Source organism: Neofelis nebulosa, chromosome 2, assembly GCF_028018385.1.
Source record: "Neofelis nebulosa isolate mNeoNeb1 chromosome 2, mNeoNeb1.pri, whole genome shotgun sequence".
NCBI classification, from domain to species: domain Eukaryota; kingdom Metazoa; phylum Chordata; class Mammalia; order Carnivora; family Felidae; genus Neofelis; species Neofelis nebulosa.
The window spans coordinates 139,884,121-139,903,390 of NC_080783.1; the positions used below are offsets into that span (position 1 = coordinate 139,884,121).

The 19,270-nt window shown below is 34.7% G+C and overlaps 1 protein-coding gene across 6 annotated transcripts in view; it reads right to left on the reverse strand.

Annotated features, from left to right (window-relative positions):
• Positions 1–19,270, reverse strand: part of PTBP2 (polypyrimidine tract binding protein 2) — an 82,718-nt gene that overhangs the window by 17,977 nt on the left and 45,471 nt on the right. For all 6 annotated transcript variants that reach the window (XM_058716467.1, XM_058716466.1, XM_058716465.1 and 3 more), the window contains 3 exons: positions 14,524–14,688; positions 14,321–14,431; positions 7,853–8,048 (listed from right to left, as the gene is read on the reverse strand). In XM_058716467.1, coding sequence (XP_058572450.1) covers positions 7,853–8,048; positions 14,321–14,431; positions 14,524–14,688 — 472 coding nt within the window. The remainder of the gene's footprint in view (positions 1–7,852; positions 8,049–14,320; positions 14,432–14,523; positions 14,689–19,270) is intronic.

A 19,270-nucleotide genomic window follows, 5' to 3' on the forward strand; every position in this document is an offset into this window, starting at 1 on the left:
CTATAATCTTGAGCCAATACACTACAATCAATTCTGGGACTTAATTCTATCTCAGCTCTCATTACTTCTTTTCTAAAAGAAACATCTTAAAGACTGAGAAATTAATATTTTAAAAATTCAGCCCTGAGAAAATAGAGGATAGTTCAATAATCCAAAGACTCAGGATCATTTTCTAAGAATGCACACATAGGGAGATAGGCATGTTCAACCGTAGTTTCTTACTTCTTAGATGTTAAGACAGAAATGAAATGAGAAAGCCAAAGATATGGGACAGTGAATTAGAACAGGTATTTTCGTGTGATTTATGGTTTATGTCTAATATGATAAAATACTGCTTTTCTAATTATATGGTTTTTAAAAAATTTTTGATGTCATGACATTCACCGATACACTTTAAAGATTTATGTAGTTTCATATTTCTGGGAAATATTTCTAGAATGTGTGTATACTTGTAATTATCTTAATCTTTGTTGGGTGATGACTTGCAAATGTGTCTGCAGTAAATGAGTTATTTGGCTTGATTTTATGACCAGAATTTTCTTTGCTATAATTCAGTCTTATAATGGAATATTATAGACAGGCTTTGCTAAAATTAAGATTTTGGTATTTAAGTTTTAATGTGTATTTTGTAAAAACATAAAAATACAAATTCAGTTTGCTATATTTTGGTTTCCATGATACATACATCTCTATTTTGGATCCACTTTTGAACGGATATATGAACAATACTTTTGTTTTTACAATCATATAATAACCAGGTCCAACACCTAATGGGCTGGGCAACAAAAAGCCAATGTCTTGGCAACACAAAACACCTTAGTACAGGAGGGACAAAAAGGAAATTAAAACTGTAAGACTTACATATTTACTATATGTATGACATTATTCTATTTTAACTCCATGGGGGGGAGTTTAGTCAGACTAAGAGGCCCAACTAGTCTACTGCATATTTTATTCAATTATCTGTTAGGAGTATGAACTCTGGAGCCAGACTGCCAGCATCCCTGAATACCTCAGCCACCCACTAATTATAAGAATCTGAGCAAACTGCTCATCTTTTTGTATTCCAGTTTCTAAATCGATAAAGTAGGCGGACAGTTAAGGGTTAACTTCATTTACGGACAATGTGAGGACTAACTCACAAGGGTTAGGAACAATGCCTGGCACATAACGCATATTCAATAAATGGCTAGTGATTAGTATCCATATGCATCAGACAATTTCATTCTAAGCCATGGTATTTCAAATATTTTTGCTACAAAATAAATGAAATGAAGAACTGCAGCAAAATAGGTGGAATCTAAGTAACTACTTTTAAACTAATAATTTTCTAAATATTTATTCCTATCATGGGAATTACCCAAAAGATCTAGGCATTTTGACAGTGGAGCCATATTTTTCTAGGGAAAGCAAATAGTGTTAGGAAAAAAACAGCTTATCTCTTGTCAATACCCATCATCCAAAAAGACCCCACTTCTTAGAAAGTGGTATAAAGTATCCTCAAGACTCCTTTCCACAAGGATCTTTTTAAAAAAGTCTACTTAATGGCCTACATCATAATAATTAAATGAAATCAGACTAAGCTCTGAGGCTACTGAATGGTTCAGAAAAAAAAAACACACACAAGAATTTCTAAATAGCATTCACCTTTGGAGGATACTGTAACAACCTAAATTTATTAAGTAATATCTAAAAGACAATAATGAGTATCTTATTTTAAAACCACACATGGGAAAACATGGGCATCACTTAAATATATTATAAGAAAATAGATGAGTATTGGTCTATTGCTCATTGCGACATACTAATTAATTTCCAATTTGTCTGGATTTGTAGTTTTCCCCCTCATCACCCTACTGAAACAGCATATTGCAATGTTGCATAAAAGATGTTTGTTTTTACTGCATATCTTATAGAACCATATTAAAAATGTATAAACAGACTGCATATACCCACAGATACAAGGAAAAGAACACCTAAGGGATGTTAATCCTTTGAGAAAACAACTCACACTCATATCTGCGGGTCTTTTTTCCCCTCATAAGTAGCTGCAGGAGAAGTGATTTATATTCTTTTGGTATTTAGTAAGGAAACACTAATGCTTCCCAGTTCTTTATTTTAGGGTGATGTATTATTTTGGGGGAGAAACGTATTTAAATTTTAATTAGCTCTGTTTAGTCCTTATCCACCACCACCCTTTTCTTTTTTTAGGCCACTGGCTACGACCAAAATAAAAAATTATTATTACATAAATAAAACTGCTCACCTCTGGGCTAAGGCCATTATCTCAAACCACTCTGGGGCTACCAGAACCAGGAAGCAACCTACAGTTTCTGAAGTTTAAAGCAGAAGTTGGGAAGAATCTAGGTTGTACCCATTCATAAACTGGTTTAAATAATTAACAAAAAACAAAAGCTGGGCATCAATTTCTTCCACCTAAAACTAGTAAATAAATGCAAGAATTTAAAACTGTCTAGAACAAACCAATTATAAGGTAAACAGCCTTAGTTGATGAAGGAAAATTCTACAAAGATTTTCAACTAATTAATGGAAAGGGATATGTGAATGGGGAGGAGGAAGGCAACATTTGCAACCCCCATATAGAATAAATTAAGGCAGCAATCACTGGTGGATTCTCAAACCATTAGATCTATATAATGAAGGATCATAACACCTAAACTACAATCTATTTTGAAACATGACTAAAAGTGGGATAACCAGATGTTTTATGCTTCCAATAGACATACAATATGAAACAAGAACACCTATGAAGTATTCCTATGAATATTCTTGAGAAATAGAAATAACAGAATCTAAATTTAATCAAGCTTTTGGAGTTAACTTCTGGTTCACATGGAAACAAGTTAAGATGACACTACAAAAAAGAGCCACACCAATCCAGACTGTAGGACTTTCTCAAAATAATTAGGTTTCCTCATTAAGTCAATGGATCTGAGGGTGGGCATGAAGGAGAGTACAGATTACCAGGGTCTTAAGAGAAATAACCAGATGTCATATATGGCCCGAGAGGATACTCTGAACAAAGCAACTCTTAAAATACATTTTTTTGAGAAAACCGGGGAAATTTGAAGATGGATTGAGTATTCAATGACATTAAGAAGTCACTGTCAAATTTGATGGGTGTGATAATCATATTATGGTTTGGTAAGAAAATGTCATTATTTTAAAGATATTATGGTAATGTTTGAGATGACATGACATGATGTCAAGGATTTGCTTCAAAATACAATAGAAAAAATGATGAACAGATAAAACAAGTGTGGAAACTATTGAATCAAGATGATGGGAATGTAGGATTCACTATACTGGTATATGATGACTGAAATCTTTGATAGTAAAAAGTTTTTAAAACCTACCATATGAATAACCCATTCAAAAATAACAAAAGCTTTCAGAAATTACTTAAAAATAATTTTAAAAGAATATTTTAAAGTTTACTTGTTGATTTTATGCATCACAAACAGGAAAAAAACTCAATTTAACAGCTAGACAACATTCTATCAGAAAAATGCCAAAATATATTTATTTGGCATGAATAAACAAAGTATTAAAATACTGTTCAATAGCTATAAAGAATTTTTTTTGAGAATTCTGTTAACTTTGCTAAAAAGCTAAATTTAGCATCTAAAAATTACTAACTTTTCTCTGTATTTATCAACTCCCATTACACAGTAAAACCATCTTGGGATCTTGAAAAACTACAAACTACTGGGACACACTCCTCATTATTTTCAGTGTAAGGGTAGGGCTTGGTGATTTCCACATGCAGAAAAATTTGAGAGACACTGTCCTACAGAACTACAGATTTACCTTTATGAACAAATGTTTGTTAGATCGGTCCTCAATTATCAATTATTTTGACATCAACAGATTTCGTATAAAAAGTTTTGTATTGACTTTTGTTAAGGCCATATGAAGAAATGGATGACAATTACTTTATTCAACTCAAAACGCATGGAAAGCTCTAAAGTACTCTTTGTACACAGTACCTTCCCTAATTTTTTAAATGTAGACAACATGATCATGAAAAATTACTTCCAGCAATTTTTCTAAAAGTGATCCACCCCTTAATAAATTAAATACACTTCTTAAACATGATAAAATGATCATAGTAACGACATCTCAATTTATAATCTCAAGGATTTTTATCACCTTTTTCTTTGAAGTAGAATACGTGAATAACTAATAGTCTGCTGCATTTGTGATTATGTATTTAGATGTCAGATTTCTAATTATTTACAAAGCATTAGGTCTCACTTCTTGAAAGAAGTACATTTTCTGAGACCCTGAGACACTGTAATCCCTAGCACTAAAAGAAAAAGAGAAGCCAAGTATAAATGCTAGTCTTAATAAACCATTATGTAAAATAAACCAATTAAAATGTATAATATTGATTCCGAATTCAGCCAAATCCTTAGATATAAAATTATACGAGGTAAAGTGAATTCCCTAAATATTTGCAGAAAATATTTAGTACTTGTGTTCTTACCGAATCTTCGAAATAAAGGGTCATCTATCAATTATTTCATTTTGAACAAGTACTGCTTGAGGAAGTCTCAGCAGGAAATGGATCAATACCATCAATACCAGTTTGTTGTATGTTGAAGTCACCTGACATTAAATATCATTGCAGGCAAATAAACATAGAAAAGATTTAGTTACCATTCCAGAGGGCATGACCTTACTAAAGTAATATTGGATGTTGCTATAAAGGGTGCCTGAAAGCTACTATAAAAGGCAAAATAGTAAGTGGCTCCTTATAAAGATGACAATATCCACCAATGTGGGGGAAAAAATTAACTTCATGTCCGATAAAGAGATATCTTTGGATTGAGATAAATTTAAAAATAATTTTTCTATAAACTGGCTAGCGTAAAATACTGTGTGAATCAAGCTGAAGACTCAGCTTATATGAAATATGGATAACCTTAAAACACACTTTACATGTACATCCCAAGAGAAAGACAACCAATTCAGAGACTTCTGTCTAATAAGCATTTAAAAATTACAAGCTAGCTCATAATAAAAAATTAAAATAATAACCTGACACATTCTTATCAAATTAATATCCAGTAAATAAAAAAAAAATACTCAATGCTAGTAGGGAAAAAAGTGGAATAGCCAGCCTCATATACCATTCATATGTTTTTTTTTTTTTTAATGTTTATTTATTTTTGAGACAGAGAGAGACAGAGCATGAACGGGGGAGGGTCAGAGAGAGAGGGAGACACAGAATCTGAAACAGGCTCCAGGCTCTGAGCTGTCAGCACAGAGCCCGACGCGGGGCTCGAACTCACAGACCGTGAGATCATGACCTGAGCCGAAGTCAGACGATTAACCGACTGAGCCACCCAGGCGCCCCCCATTCATATTAGTTTAATATCACCTTTCTAGAAAGAAATTTGCAGTAAGAATCAGGAGTCTTTAACACTTTTTTTGATTTAGTAATTCTAGCTCTAGGCATCTAGTTTAAGGGAATAATTTGAAAGACAAAAAGTTATGTACAGGGTATCTGTCACATGCCATATATACTAATAAAAAGTATAGAAGAAGATTCAATGTCCAACAAAGGTACTTTCAAAAATATTAAAATTAGTTTTCAAAAAAATTCTTACAAAATAACAATTATAACAGAACATATCACAAAACTGCAGTGTGATTTTAATTTTGTACAAAAATACGTATTTACATAGAAAATAAGAGCAAAAATATTAACAGTGGTTACCTCTTGTAAATGATCAAAACTATCAGAGTCCATTCCATTATCTGATTTTTGAATCTTGTAACTCCCCTAACATTCAAAAAATATCTGGGGATACTTAAAACCCAGTTATAACAAAATCCAAAACCACTGAAATAGATAAACGATGAAATCATTTAGTAAAAGGTGAATTCACATATTTCCACTACAAAACATTTCCTTTTTCCTTATCAAGCAGGGGTGCAGAAACAAAGATATATTAAAATAGTCAAAACAGAGCGAAGGAGAAGACAGTAGCCACATTTATTTATTAAGGAGTGAACTTTACTCATATGCTTTTAGTGCAAAAATACACAATACCTGAAAAATGGATAATGAAAGTACAGAGGAAGACACAAGTTAGTTATGCCAGTGCTTCATATTTATGAGAAAAATGTTTTACTATTACTTAAAAAAAAATTTCATCAGGGCTATGAGGTTACAAGGAAAACAGTGATGAACTCCCTAGAAGAATCTTCATGACTTCTAACCTGTATTCCATCCAGAATCCAAACACACAGAGGCACATCTAACTATACCCAAATGAGCACACACACAAACTCCTTAAGAGTCCAAGGAACTGATTGTTATGGTCCTATGCTTGTCACTAGCTGGAATTTCTTGGTATTTTACCCTTAAATTGTTCAACGAGTTCCATGTGAATTTTTAAACTTCTCAAAAAAGAGACGTCATCTGCTTTGGTTATTTTAAGGATTAAATAATGTGACTGAACAGTGCCTAGTAGAATGCCTAGGACCTAGAAGCTACTCGATAAATGTTGATGTTTTCTCTTCTGTAAAAATCATATCATTTCTATCAGTAAAGAATTGAAGAATCTATAGTAATGATTATAATCAAAGATCATGTATCACTCATTGTCTCACTCTTGCCTTTACCTTTAAAATGGTACATTACGAAATAATTTAAGAAGCCAAGTTAAGGGAGTAAAGGCTTAAAGTAGGCCCACACTGTGATAGAGATTCTGTCAGAAAAAAATATTACCAACCTTAAGACTCTGTTAAAGTCATGATAGACAGGGCTTGTGCTAGATGTGTTAGAACATTAGAATAAAGGGTCAGTTTGGTCTGAAGTCACCAGAATTAATTTCAAATGTCAACTGCTTCTCTTGTGCATTAGGGTGTCTCTGTTCACAGATGTATCACCTATACTGCACTTTCAATGGAAAACACCATTGTTACATATCCACAATAAATATAAATCTATTTCTAAGAATTACTTCATTATAATATGCTTTTTCTGACTGAGGGACACAAACTAAACTGTAAGAGCTAGTTTTTAACTCCTCAATCTTGGGTTCCATATGGACACACTCTGATTTAAAGAAAATCTTACAAATATCAAATGTCAAGAATTTCTGAAACACAGCAAATAAAACTAAAATTTCATCCTAAGTTATAAATCACTCATTTTACTTACAAAGTAACATTTTCCCTTATTCTTCATTCCCTATTATCTTCATCTTTACTCCATCAACTAGTTGTTGCAAATTTTTGCATTTTTTTATGGGAGGTGACTCAAATCCATTGTAGAACAAGGTGAAATATAAATGATTGAGACAAAATGTGAATACCAGAATAAATTTTCATAGCGAATTCTTCGTTTAAATTGTTTTTTAAGAGACAGATTATAATATCATTGAAAAAACCCATATGACTAATCCCATTACATGTTTCACCTGTTCACTTTTCACTGTTTCTGTGCAGTACTAAATTAAAGCAATCAGAATTGCTAAAGACTAAAGAATATGGACAAAGACTCTAGACATAGACCAAGATAGTGTGTAATCAAGTTTAACGTGTAAATAACTCAACAGTATTTCTTTATTAGAGCTCTTCTTTTAACAGAGAAACTGAGGATGATGAAAGGAATATAGCTGATAGAACTGTAATTAACACTTTAAGCTTTTCTCCCAACAGCATTCATATGCATCATAAAAAAAAAAATAATAATAACCTAACACAATTTCTTAAATTCCAAAATGGAGGATTTATTATACTTACTGTAGTTTTAATAGGCACTTTCCCATTTGGCAAAATGGGAGAAAAGTGGTATAGACAATAAAAATCATACCTAAGAGAGAGGTCTCCTTGGCAAATGCTGCAGCAATAGCTGGGTCCAATGCAGGTTGTCCATCCCCAGATGGAAGATCAGGTCGAGTATAATCCCTACTTTTATCATTGTTGTATTTTACATTCAAATTCACAAGTTTGGAAAAATCAATCCTTAGTGTACAGCAAGCATTATAAATATTCTGACCATCTAGGGCCTGTAAAAGTGAATAAAGTATATCAGCAGTCTTAAGGAATGAAAATTAGCAAGAAATAGGATTTCGACAATAAAACCCAATATTGAAGACCTGCACATAAAAGGCACCAGGAAAGGGACCAAGTATCATGCATCATTCTTCATTATCCCAGCTGTACATTATTTGTTTCCACAAATACTATCTTCTTTAAATAGAAAGTGCTACTTAAATCTAAAATACAACCAGTTGAACACATTTGCTAATGCTTTTAATTCAAAATATCTGCAAATAATTTAAAAAAATTATTAAAACAAGGATGACAGTCCTGTCAAAGTCATACCATAATAGTCTGCATAATACTTTAATTTTATTATACACATTTTTTGCTGGATGGCAGTACTTAGAAGAATTGTTAGAATTTTGTAAGGTAACTTTTGTTTGATGACACATTTTATGAAGTGCCTCAAGCCAAGTAAGTATCACTATAAGGCATAATAGCAAGTCCCATAAAATGGGGCAAAAACTATTATTTCTGTAACTTGAGGTGTTCAACCTGAATCAAAATAACTTGAATTAGAAAATCCAACATCATCCCAGGAAAGCTCTGGAATAGAAGAGTACAGGCTCTAGAGCTGAAAGTCTACATTCAATTACGTCATATTGAGCAAGTTACTTAACCTCTCTGAGTATCAGGATCTTTCTTAATCTGGAAAACAAAGATGGTAATGGCTGCCATGATCCTCACAGGTTACTTTGAGGATTAAACAAAAGATCACGTATGTGTAAGTATAATGTGAGTTACAAAAGACCATGCTGCTGTTATGATTATTATGGGTTTTTTTTTCCTGCTCCTATATAATCACAATTGCTACTCCAGCTGGATATAAGCCTAGAAGAAACTAAAGAACAAGGGAATATATTAATTTTTCATTAGAAGAATAAACATTTACTGTATAAAACAATAGTTCAGAAATGAAGAATGTTTAGCTAAATCACCATGAAAATGAAAAAAGTTCTTCTGATAATAGATCAGTAGATTAAGCCTGATGTTTACACAGACCAAGATCCATTATATGTATATAGTTAGAACTATAGTACTTTAGTAGTAGACCAGCATTTTTTTTTTTTTTTTTGCAGACTTTTGAAGAGTGGACTGAAATATATATGAACCTTAGGACAAATTCAAGAGATTGTTGAATTTTTCCAACACTCACTAATGCTCCACTGTTAATCTGTTTTTTACATAGCCTTCATTGTCTTAATAAGCATAAAAATGTAGCAACTGAGGGGCGCCTGGGTGACTCAGTCCGTTGAGTGCCTGACTTCGGCTCAGGTCATGATCTCATGGTTCATGAGTTCAAGCCCCATGTTGGGCTCTGTGCTGACAGCTCAGAGCTTGGAGCCTGCTTCAGATTCTGTGTCTCTCGCTCTCTCCCTGCCCCTCCCCTGCTCACTCTGTCTTCCTCAAAAATAAACATTAAAACAACTTTTTAAAAAATGTGGCAACTGAACTACAAAGTTTAGAACCAATTCATTTTGTAGTATACTGAGATATACAAGAATGACTGCAAAACAGGAAGAGATCTGTAGCACAGCAGGTGATGTTCTCCGCAAGTGCTAGGAGAGTTGTGACACAGTATGAAAGTTCTAATACCTACAATGTGCTATACACCGTGCTGTGTTCTAGGAATATATGTTCTAGGAACAAAGCAGAAGAGCCACCCACTCTTATATAACTTATAGGAAAACAAAATATAGACATCTCACAAGTAATTACAAATTTGATGTGTGGTAGTGAGAACAAAGGAAGGGATGTGATGTAGCTGGAAGTTTACGGAAGACTTCTCAGAGACTTCTAAACCTGAAAGAGGAAGACAGGTAGAGGTGGACATAAAAAGACAAAGAGAAAGCAGTAGAAGCAAATGAAACATCAGGTTCTAAGCCTGAGAAATCAGAGAAAATACAGCATATGCAAGCTATTTTACAAAGTCCAATATAGTTGGGGTGCCTGGGTGGCTCAGTTACTTGAGTGTCCAACTCTTGATTTCAGCTTGGGTCATGATCCCAGGGTTGTGGAAATGAGTCCCGTGTTGAGCTCTGTGCTGAGCATGGAGCCTGCTTAGGATTCTCTGTCTCCTCCTCCTCCTTCTCCTCCTCCTCTGTCCCACTTCCCCACCTACGCACTCTCTCTAAAATAAATAAAATGAAAAAATTTAAAAAAATTCCAATTTAGTTAAAAGAAGAGAGATGAGATTGGAAAGACAAACACTGAGGACTGCTTTAGAGTTCTGTAAGCCATGTTAAGGACTGAGAAGTTTACACTAAGGACAAAAGCCAGTCACTGAAGGGCACTGAGAATGGAAGTAATAGGACTTTATGTTGAATCATCCTTAGTGCTCGGGAGAAAAATAAGTGTAGAGGAAGAACTCAAAGTGGTGAGGTGAGTCAGAGGCCTTCTGGGATTCTTGGACTAGCTGTCCAAATCACTCTGCATGAAAAGGAGTGTGTCAGAATCTGTATTAACAGCGCACTAAACACACTACTAGAAGTATGCTGACTTGTATTTTGGCCAACGCTCCTGGTACCATCAGAGACCAGCACTTTGAATAACACCTAGTTTAGACGAGGGTGGTGTGCAAGAGAGCTGGGAGACAAAAGGATAGATTCAACAGAAATTTAGGATGAGAATAAGATTTGGTGGTAGGATGAAAGGAAGAGGAATAAAAGACATGTTTTCTGGCTTGTTACTGACACGGAATTCGATACCCTGAGCTTTTTACTGACACAGGTGAGGAAGGGTTTGGGTTTTTTTTTTTTGGGGGGGGGGGAGAAAGGCTGAGTGGGAGGGTGACAGGAGCTGAACTGATCACACTAAGTCTGAAGGTGCCTAATGGTCCACTAAGTTCCTAGTCTGGGTCTCTCAGAAGAGATCTGAGCTAGAAAGAGCCACGTGGGCATGTCACAGTCATGAAGGTATAATTGAGCTATGGGAACAGGTGAAGTCCCCCAGGCAGAAAGAAGGGAAAGGATATGATGAGACAAAGAGAGGTGGAACATATCTAGGCAAGAAGTGTTGAGGGGCGCCTGGGTGGCGCAGTCGGTTAAGCGTCCGACTTCAGCCAGGTCACGATCTCGCGGTCCGTGAGTTCGAGCCCCGCGTCAGGCTCTGGGCTGATGGCTCGGAGCCTGGAGCCTGTTTCAGATTCTGTGTCTCCCTCTCTCTCTGCCCCTCCCCGTTCATGCTCTCTCTCTGTCCCAAAAATAAATAAAAAAATGTTGAAAAAAAAAAAATTAAAAAAAAAAAAGAAGTGTTGAGACCAGGAGAAGAGAAGATTTTAAGACAGAGAATGGCTCACGCTGTATCAAAGGTACCTAGAGGGTAAGGACTGAATAAGGCTGGTGAGATTTACCTACTGTAGTGATCCTGGGGACACTGGGAAGAATAATTTCAGTAAATCGGGGCTGAAACCAAATTATAGCAGGTGAGGAAATAAAAAGGGAAAAAGTATACACAGCAAACAGAGAGCTTATTTAGTAGGTCTGGCTATAAATGAAAAGGGAGGAGAAAGGGTGATACATGTGTGGAGTTCAGGGTAAATTCACTCAAAATGAGAGAAATTTGATGATGCTTGTGACACTGCTGACAAGTAGCCAACACAGAGAAAAATGTAAGAGAAAGAGGGGATGAACGATAGTGCAAAGTCTCTTGAAGGGGAGAAGAAGACAGGATCTGGTGTTTACTTGTCCTAAAGTTATCTATGCCTTTTATTAGAAGAGAACGATAGGTGTGGTATAAGTGGATTTTGTGAGAAAACCTGATGGGAGTTTCCATCCGATACCTTCTATTTTTTCTGAGAAATAGTAGGCAAGCTCATAAGGAGGAGTGAAGAGAGTTGGTAGACTAATTTTCTGATACAGTCTTTGTGAAAAATGGGACAGCATGCTGGAGAAATGTGGTGACATTTGTCAAGCAGAATAGAGGGCCTATTTGTAATTAATGCTGATAAACTTCAACTGGTATCAACTGCTAGATTACAAGATATTCTCTAGCTACACCCAACAGTCTGGATACAGGCATGAAGAAAGATTACTAGAGTCATCAAAAGTATATGTTTTAACAAGGAATCTGGATTACAAGATAATGGGGCAAGCAAGTTCGGGAAACGACCTCTTTTTTCCTTCTCTAATAAGTGAAATGATGTTCAGTTCAGATACAAGAATAGTTAAATAATGAATATTAAATAATTACCTAATAACTCCCTCGGAATTACAACTGTAGATCTTTATAGAGAAGACATGATTGAGTGCAACCCTCACAAATATTTGATGCTTATTATCCTACACAGACGACTGGTTAAATTTAAACCTCAAATATCTGATAACATAATTAAAGTACAATCTTTTGTTCTCATTACTATAGATTACCTCAGACAAAACACATAAACTACTTTCCCCATTGGATTATACCCCAAATGCAGTGTAATTTCAAATTAAATTCCATTCCATTGCCTTCTACCAAATACTCTCCCCTATCCATCAGAAGGGATGACAAAAAATATTCCACATTAAGAAAAACATGCACTAGGGGCGCCTGGGTGGCGCAGTCGGTTAAGCGTCCGACTTCAGCCAGGTCACGATCTCGCGGTCCGTGAGTTCGAGCCCCGCGTCAGGCTCTGGGCTGATGGCTCGGAGCCTGGAGCCTGTTTCCAATTCTGTGTCTCCCTCTCTCTCTGCCCCTCCCCCGTTCATGCTCTGTCTCTCTCTGTCCCAAAAATAAATAAAAAACGTTGAAAAAAAAATTTAAAAAAAAAAAAAAAAAAAAAAAAAAAAAGAAAAACATGCACTATATTTAAATATTTGGAAGCTGTGAAAAGTGCCATAAACATCCTGGCTTCTAGACCGTATGCTACTGATCAAACCTCATACCACATGGATTTTGGTTACTCTTTAAATATAAAATATCTCCAAAGTTAGAGGTCAGGGACATGTAAAGAGAAATCAGTATTTTTGGAAAAAAGAATCCCAAGTGTTAATGTATGCCTGAAAAGGAAAATATAATAAGATTAGATCATGTAACTTAAGAACAAGTGAGTAGCAACATACTGGAGAAAATCAGACTGAAAATATGTCTACCTTACATATAGTGAACATTGTAAGTAATTTACCTCTTTAAATATTAGCATCCCCTTATAACACAAGAGTAATTCCTGTTCTGTTGACTACATATTAGGAAAAAAACGAGATAACAGCACTTGGTAAACATTTCAATTATGCCAATATAAACGGTATAGCAAAAATATCTGAAGCTATTTTTGCTTCCGAAATGACATGCTGAAGTTGGAAACACAATGAAACAATCAAAAATGGTCTGGGTTCAATACAATCTATCCTGATCTAGAGGAAGCACTGAAGTATTACAGACCATAATTATTTGAAAGTATGAGTAAAAGGGAGAAAAAAAGAGGTAAGACAGAAGGTAAAGGAAGATAAGACAGCTGATGTAATGGTTTAATAATGAGTATTTGATCGTTTAACAACAGAATAATAATCACAATGAGATAACATGGCACAAGACGTTAAAGAGCTAGAGCAAAGGTAGATTTAAATACGATACACAAATAGAAGATTAAGGCAGTTGGTAGCAAAGATATGATATGCAGTTTTCAATAGTGGTCATGATACGGGAAGGTATTTTACTTCTTTTAGTAGTTTCTTATCCTCCATATATAACAACAACAAAAAAAAACGTAAATGATGGAAATAAAAAGCAGATCAGGAATCTATTCAAAAAAGCAGTCTTAAAAAAAAACGCCTTTAAAGAGAGTATTAAATATACTGTAGTCTTAAATAAACTGAGAGCTTATCATAATATCTGAACCACATGTGTGATGATTATTTCAGCCCAAGTGTCTTGATAGCTAAATTAATTACTCTGAAACTCCCACTGGAAAACACTCAAAATCTTTACTGGTGTTCATGCACAATATATCCTGCCATATCCTCAGGAGCATAAAACTTTGGACCTAAATCAAAAATGGAAAGTAACAGAAATCAATTATTATAGATAACTATAGACAGAACTATCCTTAGAAATAAACATTTCTATCACAAATACCAAGCTTTTCTAACTGTATGTAAATGATACCAATTTGTGCCATCTACAATGCTACATGGTATTGCCAAGTTATGTCCATATTAGTAACATTAGCAATATATGTGTTTATGTGTACCCACCATTGAAAAAGATCACTATCTATTAAAAAAAAAAAAAAAAAAGCAAGCTCCAGACTTACTAGTTTTGCTTGTTGAGCATTTACTGGATCACCGTACTGGAGAAGAGCCTGAAACTGGTTATTTTTTGTAAATGTGATGATCTTTAATACAGCACCAAACTTTGAAAATATCTGTTAAAAAATTAAAATCAAAATATTATTTATCTACTGTTATGTTTATTTCTCCAATTTATAGGTAAACATGAAAATTAAGTTAAACTTACTTGGTGAAGAACATCAAGTGTTACAGGGTAGTACATATTGTCAATAATTATTCTAAGCACTGGACTCTGGGCTGGAGTCACTGCACTCTCACTAACTGTGGTGCCACTAAGAGGCGTATTTGCTGTCTGGACAGCTGTCACAGCTTGAAGAACTGCTTGAGCACGCTGAAAATTAAAAGATAAGCACTTTAGAAACACACTCCGTATTTTCATTTAAACTTTGCTACATGTTACACTATTAGTTCATTTTTTTCTACAACACACACAGATTAAATAAAATTTAACAATCATTCAATAAATACTTTGGAGCTCCTACCATGAGCCAGGTATTATCGGTTTATAATTCAAGTATCTATTGGTATTTACTTCAAAACAATTATCTAAGGTTTGGGACCTAGATAATTGAACAAACGAAGAAAGGCAACATAATTTATTTTCAAAAGAACAAAATATAGTTTGGCAGATTCATATCATCAGAAAATGTTTTAAACAAACTTTTAGATAACAATAAAACTTCAACTTAACATTATTCACTCCATAAAAAAGGTACCCAGTAAACCTCAGCAAGGGGATTACCAGATTATCCAAAAGAACTCCTGTAAAGTTTATTATTTCTAATACAATCTTAAAGGAGAAATATTCAGGACATATATTAAGTCTTTTTCATAGTAGCATAACTTCTAAAATACTACTAATTAAACCAGACAAATCAACGACACTTAAGACACATCTTAATTTCTGAGATTTTAAAATGTGAAAAAATATACATACTAGAATATTACTACTATGATAGATTCACCAGTAAGGAAATAGTATTTCTACCTATCTGGGGTCAAAAAACCTATACAAAGGCAAATAATTGTTAAGTAACAATAACAAATACTACTACATTGTTTTACAGTTTGAAAAAGCTGTACTGGCAGATGAATAGGAATATAAACTCAGCATGATAAATGAAAAGGAAGGCGAACACAAAAGATATGAGAATAAACAAAACTGGTAACTTTGACAGCACATATACTATGGTAGAAATAATTTTGCAATCCGTAAGTGTGTCAAATCAACACAATATATACCTTAAATTTACACAATATATCAATTTTTATCTCAATAAAGCTGGAAACAAAAAAAAAAAAGTCATTTCATTGACATGTCCCATAACCAGGAGATCACGCAGTTTGGAACTCAGAGACCACATGCCCATCTGGTCAAACCTCATTATTTAAATGCTAATTAAACAATAATATGACCTACAGATCTATATATTGGCTGAGGTGACTTGAAGTATTTTAAGTAGTGTACTGCAATATTACTTCCTTCACTAGTGAAGCATGTCCTTACATATATTTATGTTATTGCAAGCATGGAAATATCACAACTTAGGAAAATACTAACATCTCCTACCTCAAATAATGGAATGTCTTTTTAAAACAGGAATCACATGATATACTATCCAAATGGAACAAAAGGTTAAAAGTTTCCTCTGCAACCCTGTCACCCTGTATCCTTTCTCATACCCATTCCATACCGATATAAACATGGGTACCCTTCCATATATCACCTAGGTGTGTGTGTGCGATATGTCTATTACAAACCTTTCCCCCCAGTACTATTCACTTTTCTCCATTTTCTCTTTTTAGCTTAACAATTAGGTTTTCTACTATCATTAACAAATAACTTTCCATATTTTTTTTAATTGATGAAACAGAGTTGGCTTGCCAACAAAGATTTTAACTGAACTTAGTGAACTATTACATATACATATAAAAGGACACGGATCCTAAGAGTATACAGCTCAATAAAACATCACAAATTGGACATATCTGTAAAATGACTAGATAAAAATAGAGCATTGTCAAAACCCTAGAGGCCACATTCATGCTTTCTCCCAGTTATATAAAATGGCATCATATGTGTTCTACTTTGGTCTGGCTTCTTTCACTAAACATTTTTATGATATACATCCATGTTTTGCAAGTATAAGTAGCTTGATCATTCTTTTTGTATTCTAAGAAATTCCAACAAATGAATATGCCACAACATATTCTACTGCTGCTGAACATGTAGATGATTTCTAGTTTGGGACTATTATGTATTAGTGTTCCATGAACTTTCTCATATGTATCTTCTGATGCACATATTACATATTTTCTCAGGTATGTAACTAGGATAGATTTACTAAGACAAAGATTATGTATATGCTCAGCTTTACTACATATTTCAAGTTTTTAAACATAAGTCTACTAATTTACATTCTTAGCATATATATATGAAAGTTCCAGCTTCCCAACCTTGTTACCAACATCTGGCATTACCCATCTTAATCATAGGCAATCTGACACAGTACATGGTAGTAGCTCAATGTGGTTTTAATTTATGTCAAAGTTTCTTTTTTTTTTTTTAAGTTTATTTATTTATTGAGAGAGAGAGAAAGAGAGAAAGAGCATACACATTCACATGCTAGCAGGGAAGGGGCAGAGAGAGAGGGAGAGAATCTCAAGCAGGCTCTCCACTGGCAGTGCAAAGCCCAACATGGGGCTCAAACTCCTAAACTGTGAAATCAGATCCTAAGCCAAAACCAAGAGTTGGACGCTTAACTGACTGAGCCACCCAGGCGCAGGTGTCAAAGTTTCTTAATGCAAACCTCACCCACACTGTGGATCAAAAGATGGCTTTCTAGAGGAAACTAAGGGGAGACCTGAAGATGTCTACTAACCGGCCATGTCAAGTGTGGGTTGGAAAAGTGGCACAAGGGTAGGCAGGCCTTAATATTCCAGGCAAGAGTGACATCACAGAAACATAGTGGCCTCAAAAGACTGGAAATAAGAGAAAGCATGCCAGGTTGGAGGATTTACAATTACTTTTGGATAGAAGCACAGGGAAACATACAGCTGTAAGACAGAAATAGTAGCCATCTCTTCTGAAGGGCTTTATCCTGAGCATGAAAAGGATATGGCTGCAGGAGAATAACTAAAATCAGATTTGTCTGTTTTACAAAGATATATACATACTTAGGGGTACCTGGGTGACTCAGCTGGTTAAGTACCTGACTCGTGATTTCGTCTCAGGTCATGATCTCACAGTTCATGACTTCGAACACCACATGGAGCTCTGCACTGCCAGTGTGGAGCCTGGTTGGGATATATATTCACTCATTCATTCATTCATTCATTCTCTCTCTCTCTCTCTCTCTCTCTCCCCCTCCCTCTCTCTCTGTCCCTCCCCTACTTGCACACACTCTCCCCTACTCTCAAAATAAATAAACCAACTATTAAAAAATATATATAAATATATATATTTAAGAGAGAGGGACAGGGTGAGGGGAAAGAGACTAATAGGGAAGGGGAGAGGAAGTAGGGAGGGAGAAAGAATTCAAGAGGGGAAAGCAAAAAAGCAGATCAATAAGAGAGCTGTTATCACAGTACAGCCAAAAGGTAACTGTGTCTGAGCTACTAAAGTAGCAAGAAAGATGATGAAAACTAGGCAGATATTAACAAGAGTGAACTGGTAAGACTTGGTAATTTGAGGAAGGATCATGGAAGAATTCAAGGTTGACTCATATTTATTGGACTCTCTTCTATTTATGAAAGCCCAGAAAAATGCCTATAAATGAGGTGATGGGGATTAAAGAGTACCCTTATCATGATAAGCACTGAGTAACATACAGAATTGCTGAATCACTATATTGTGCACCTAAAACTAATTAACACTGTGTTACCTACACTGGAATTAAAATTTAAAATGCCTATAAATTAATACAACATGGAATAAACCCAAACACTGAATAGAGAGAATGTCTTCATTAGCATAGAATACTTTTACCAAAATTCCTGGAATGCAGAAAATAAATGGAAACAAATGGGAACAAAGAAGACTTAGTGAACACAGAACAAACAGGGTTTGCACTGTTAACCGCCACATTATGTCAGATTAGAAATTGGCAGAGTCCTAGGACGAAAATCAAAGGGTTAATGGAAAGTCTGCGTAATGAACAAATTCCTCTTTCTCCCATTCCCTCATCATCTCTCTCCCTTATCATTAAAAAAACAACAACAACAAAATCCTCCCCTAAAAGAAAGAAATTCTAAAGAGAGTTTTACAGGCCCAGAATAAGGTGCTCTTTGGGATTTATGGGATCCCAGCTCAGTGTCCAAACTCCTTATTTTACTCTAGAGGAAAGCATACCAGTCCAATAAAACCTAATTGTCCTTTCTAAAATATATAAACACAACTGGGGGGAGGAAGACAGACAGATGGACAGAAGATAAACATAACAGCTAACACTGAAAGAATGACATAATTTAGATAGAGTGAGGTATTTTTAAAAATACTATTAATTAGTAGTATCCTTAAAGAATTGTGAAATCACAAAACACTGACCAATTGTAACCTAAAAAGGATTATCAAAAAAGATTAAAGGGCTTCTGAAAATTAAAAATATGGCTGCAAAAACAATTGTTTTGTTTTGTTTTCCCAACACAAGCAACTGTTGCATTGATTGTTCCCTATGTCTGGAATAGTCCAGGCCAGAATAATTGTATTTATTTCCAAATCACTTTGAAGTTTGTAACTGAAATGTCACCTGTTCATGGGGTTTTCACTAAGTATTCTATTTAAAATTATAAATCCCCTTCCCTTACATGCATTTGTCTATAGATGCCTTATCTTTTTTCATGTTCCCTGCAATGGAATCTTTTAAAATGAGAATGCATTCACAAATTACTAAAAATACTAATATATAAATAAA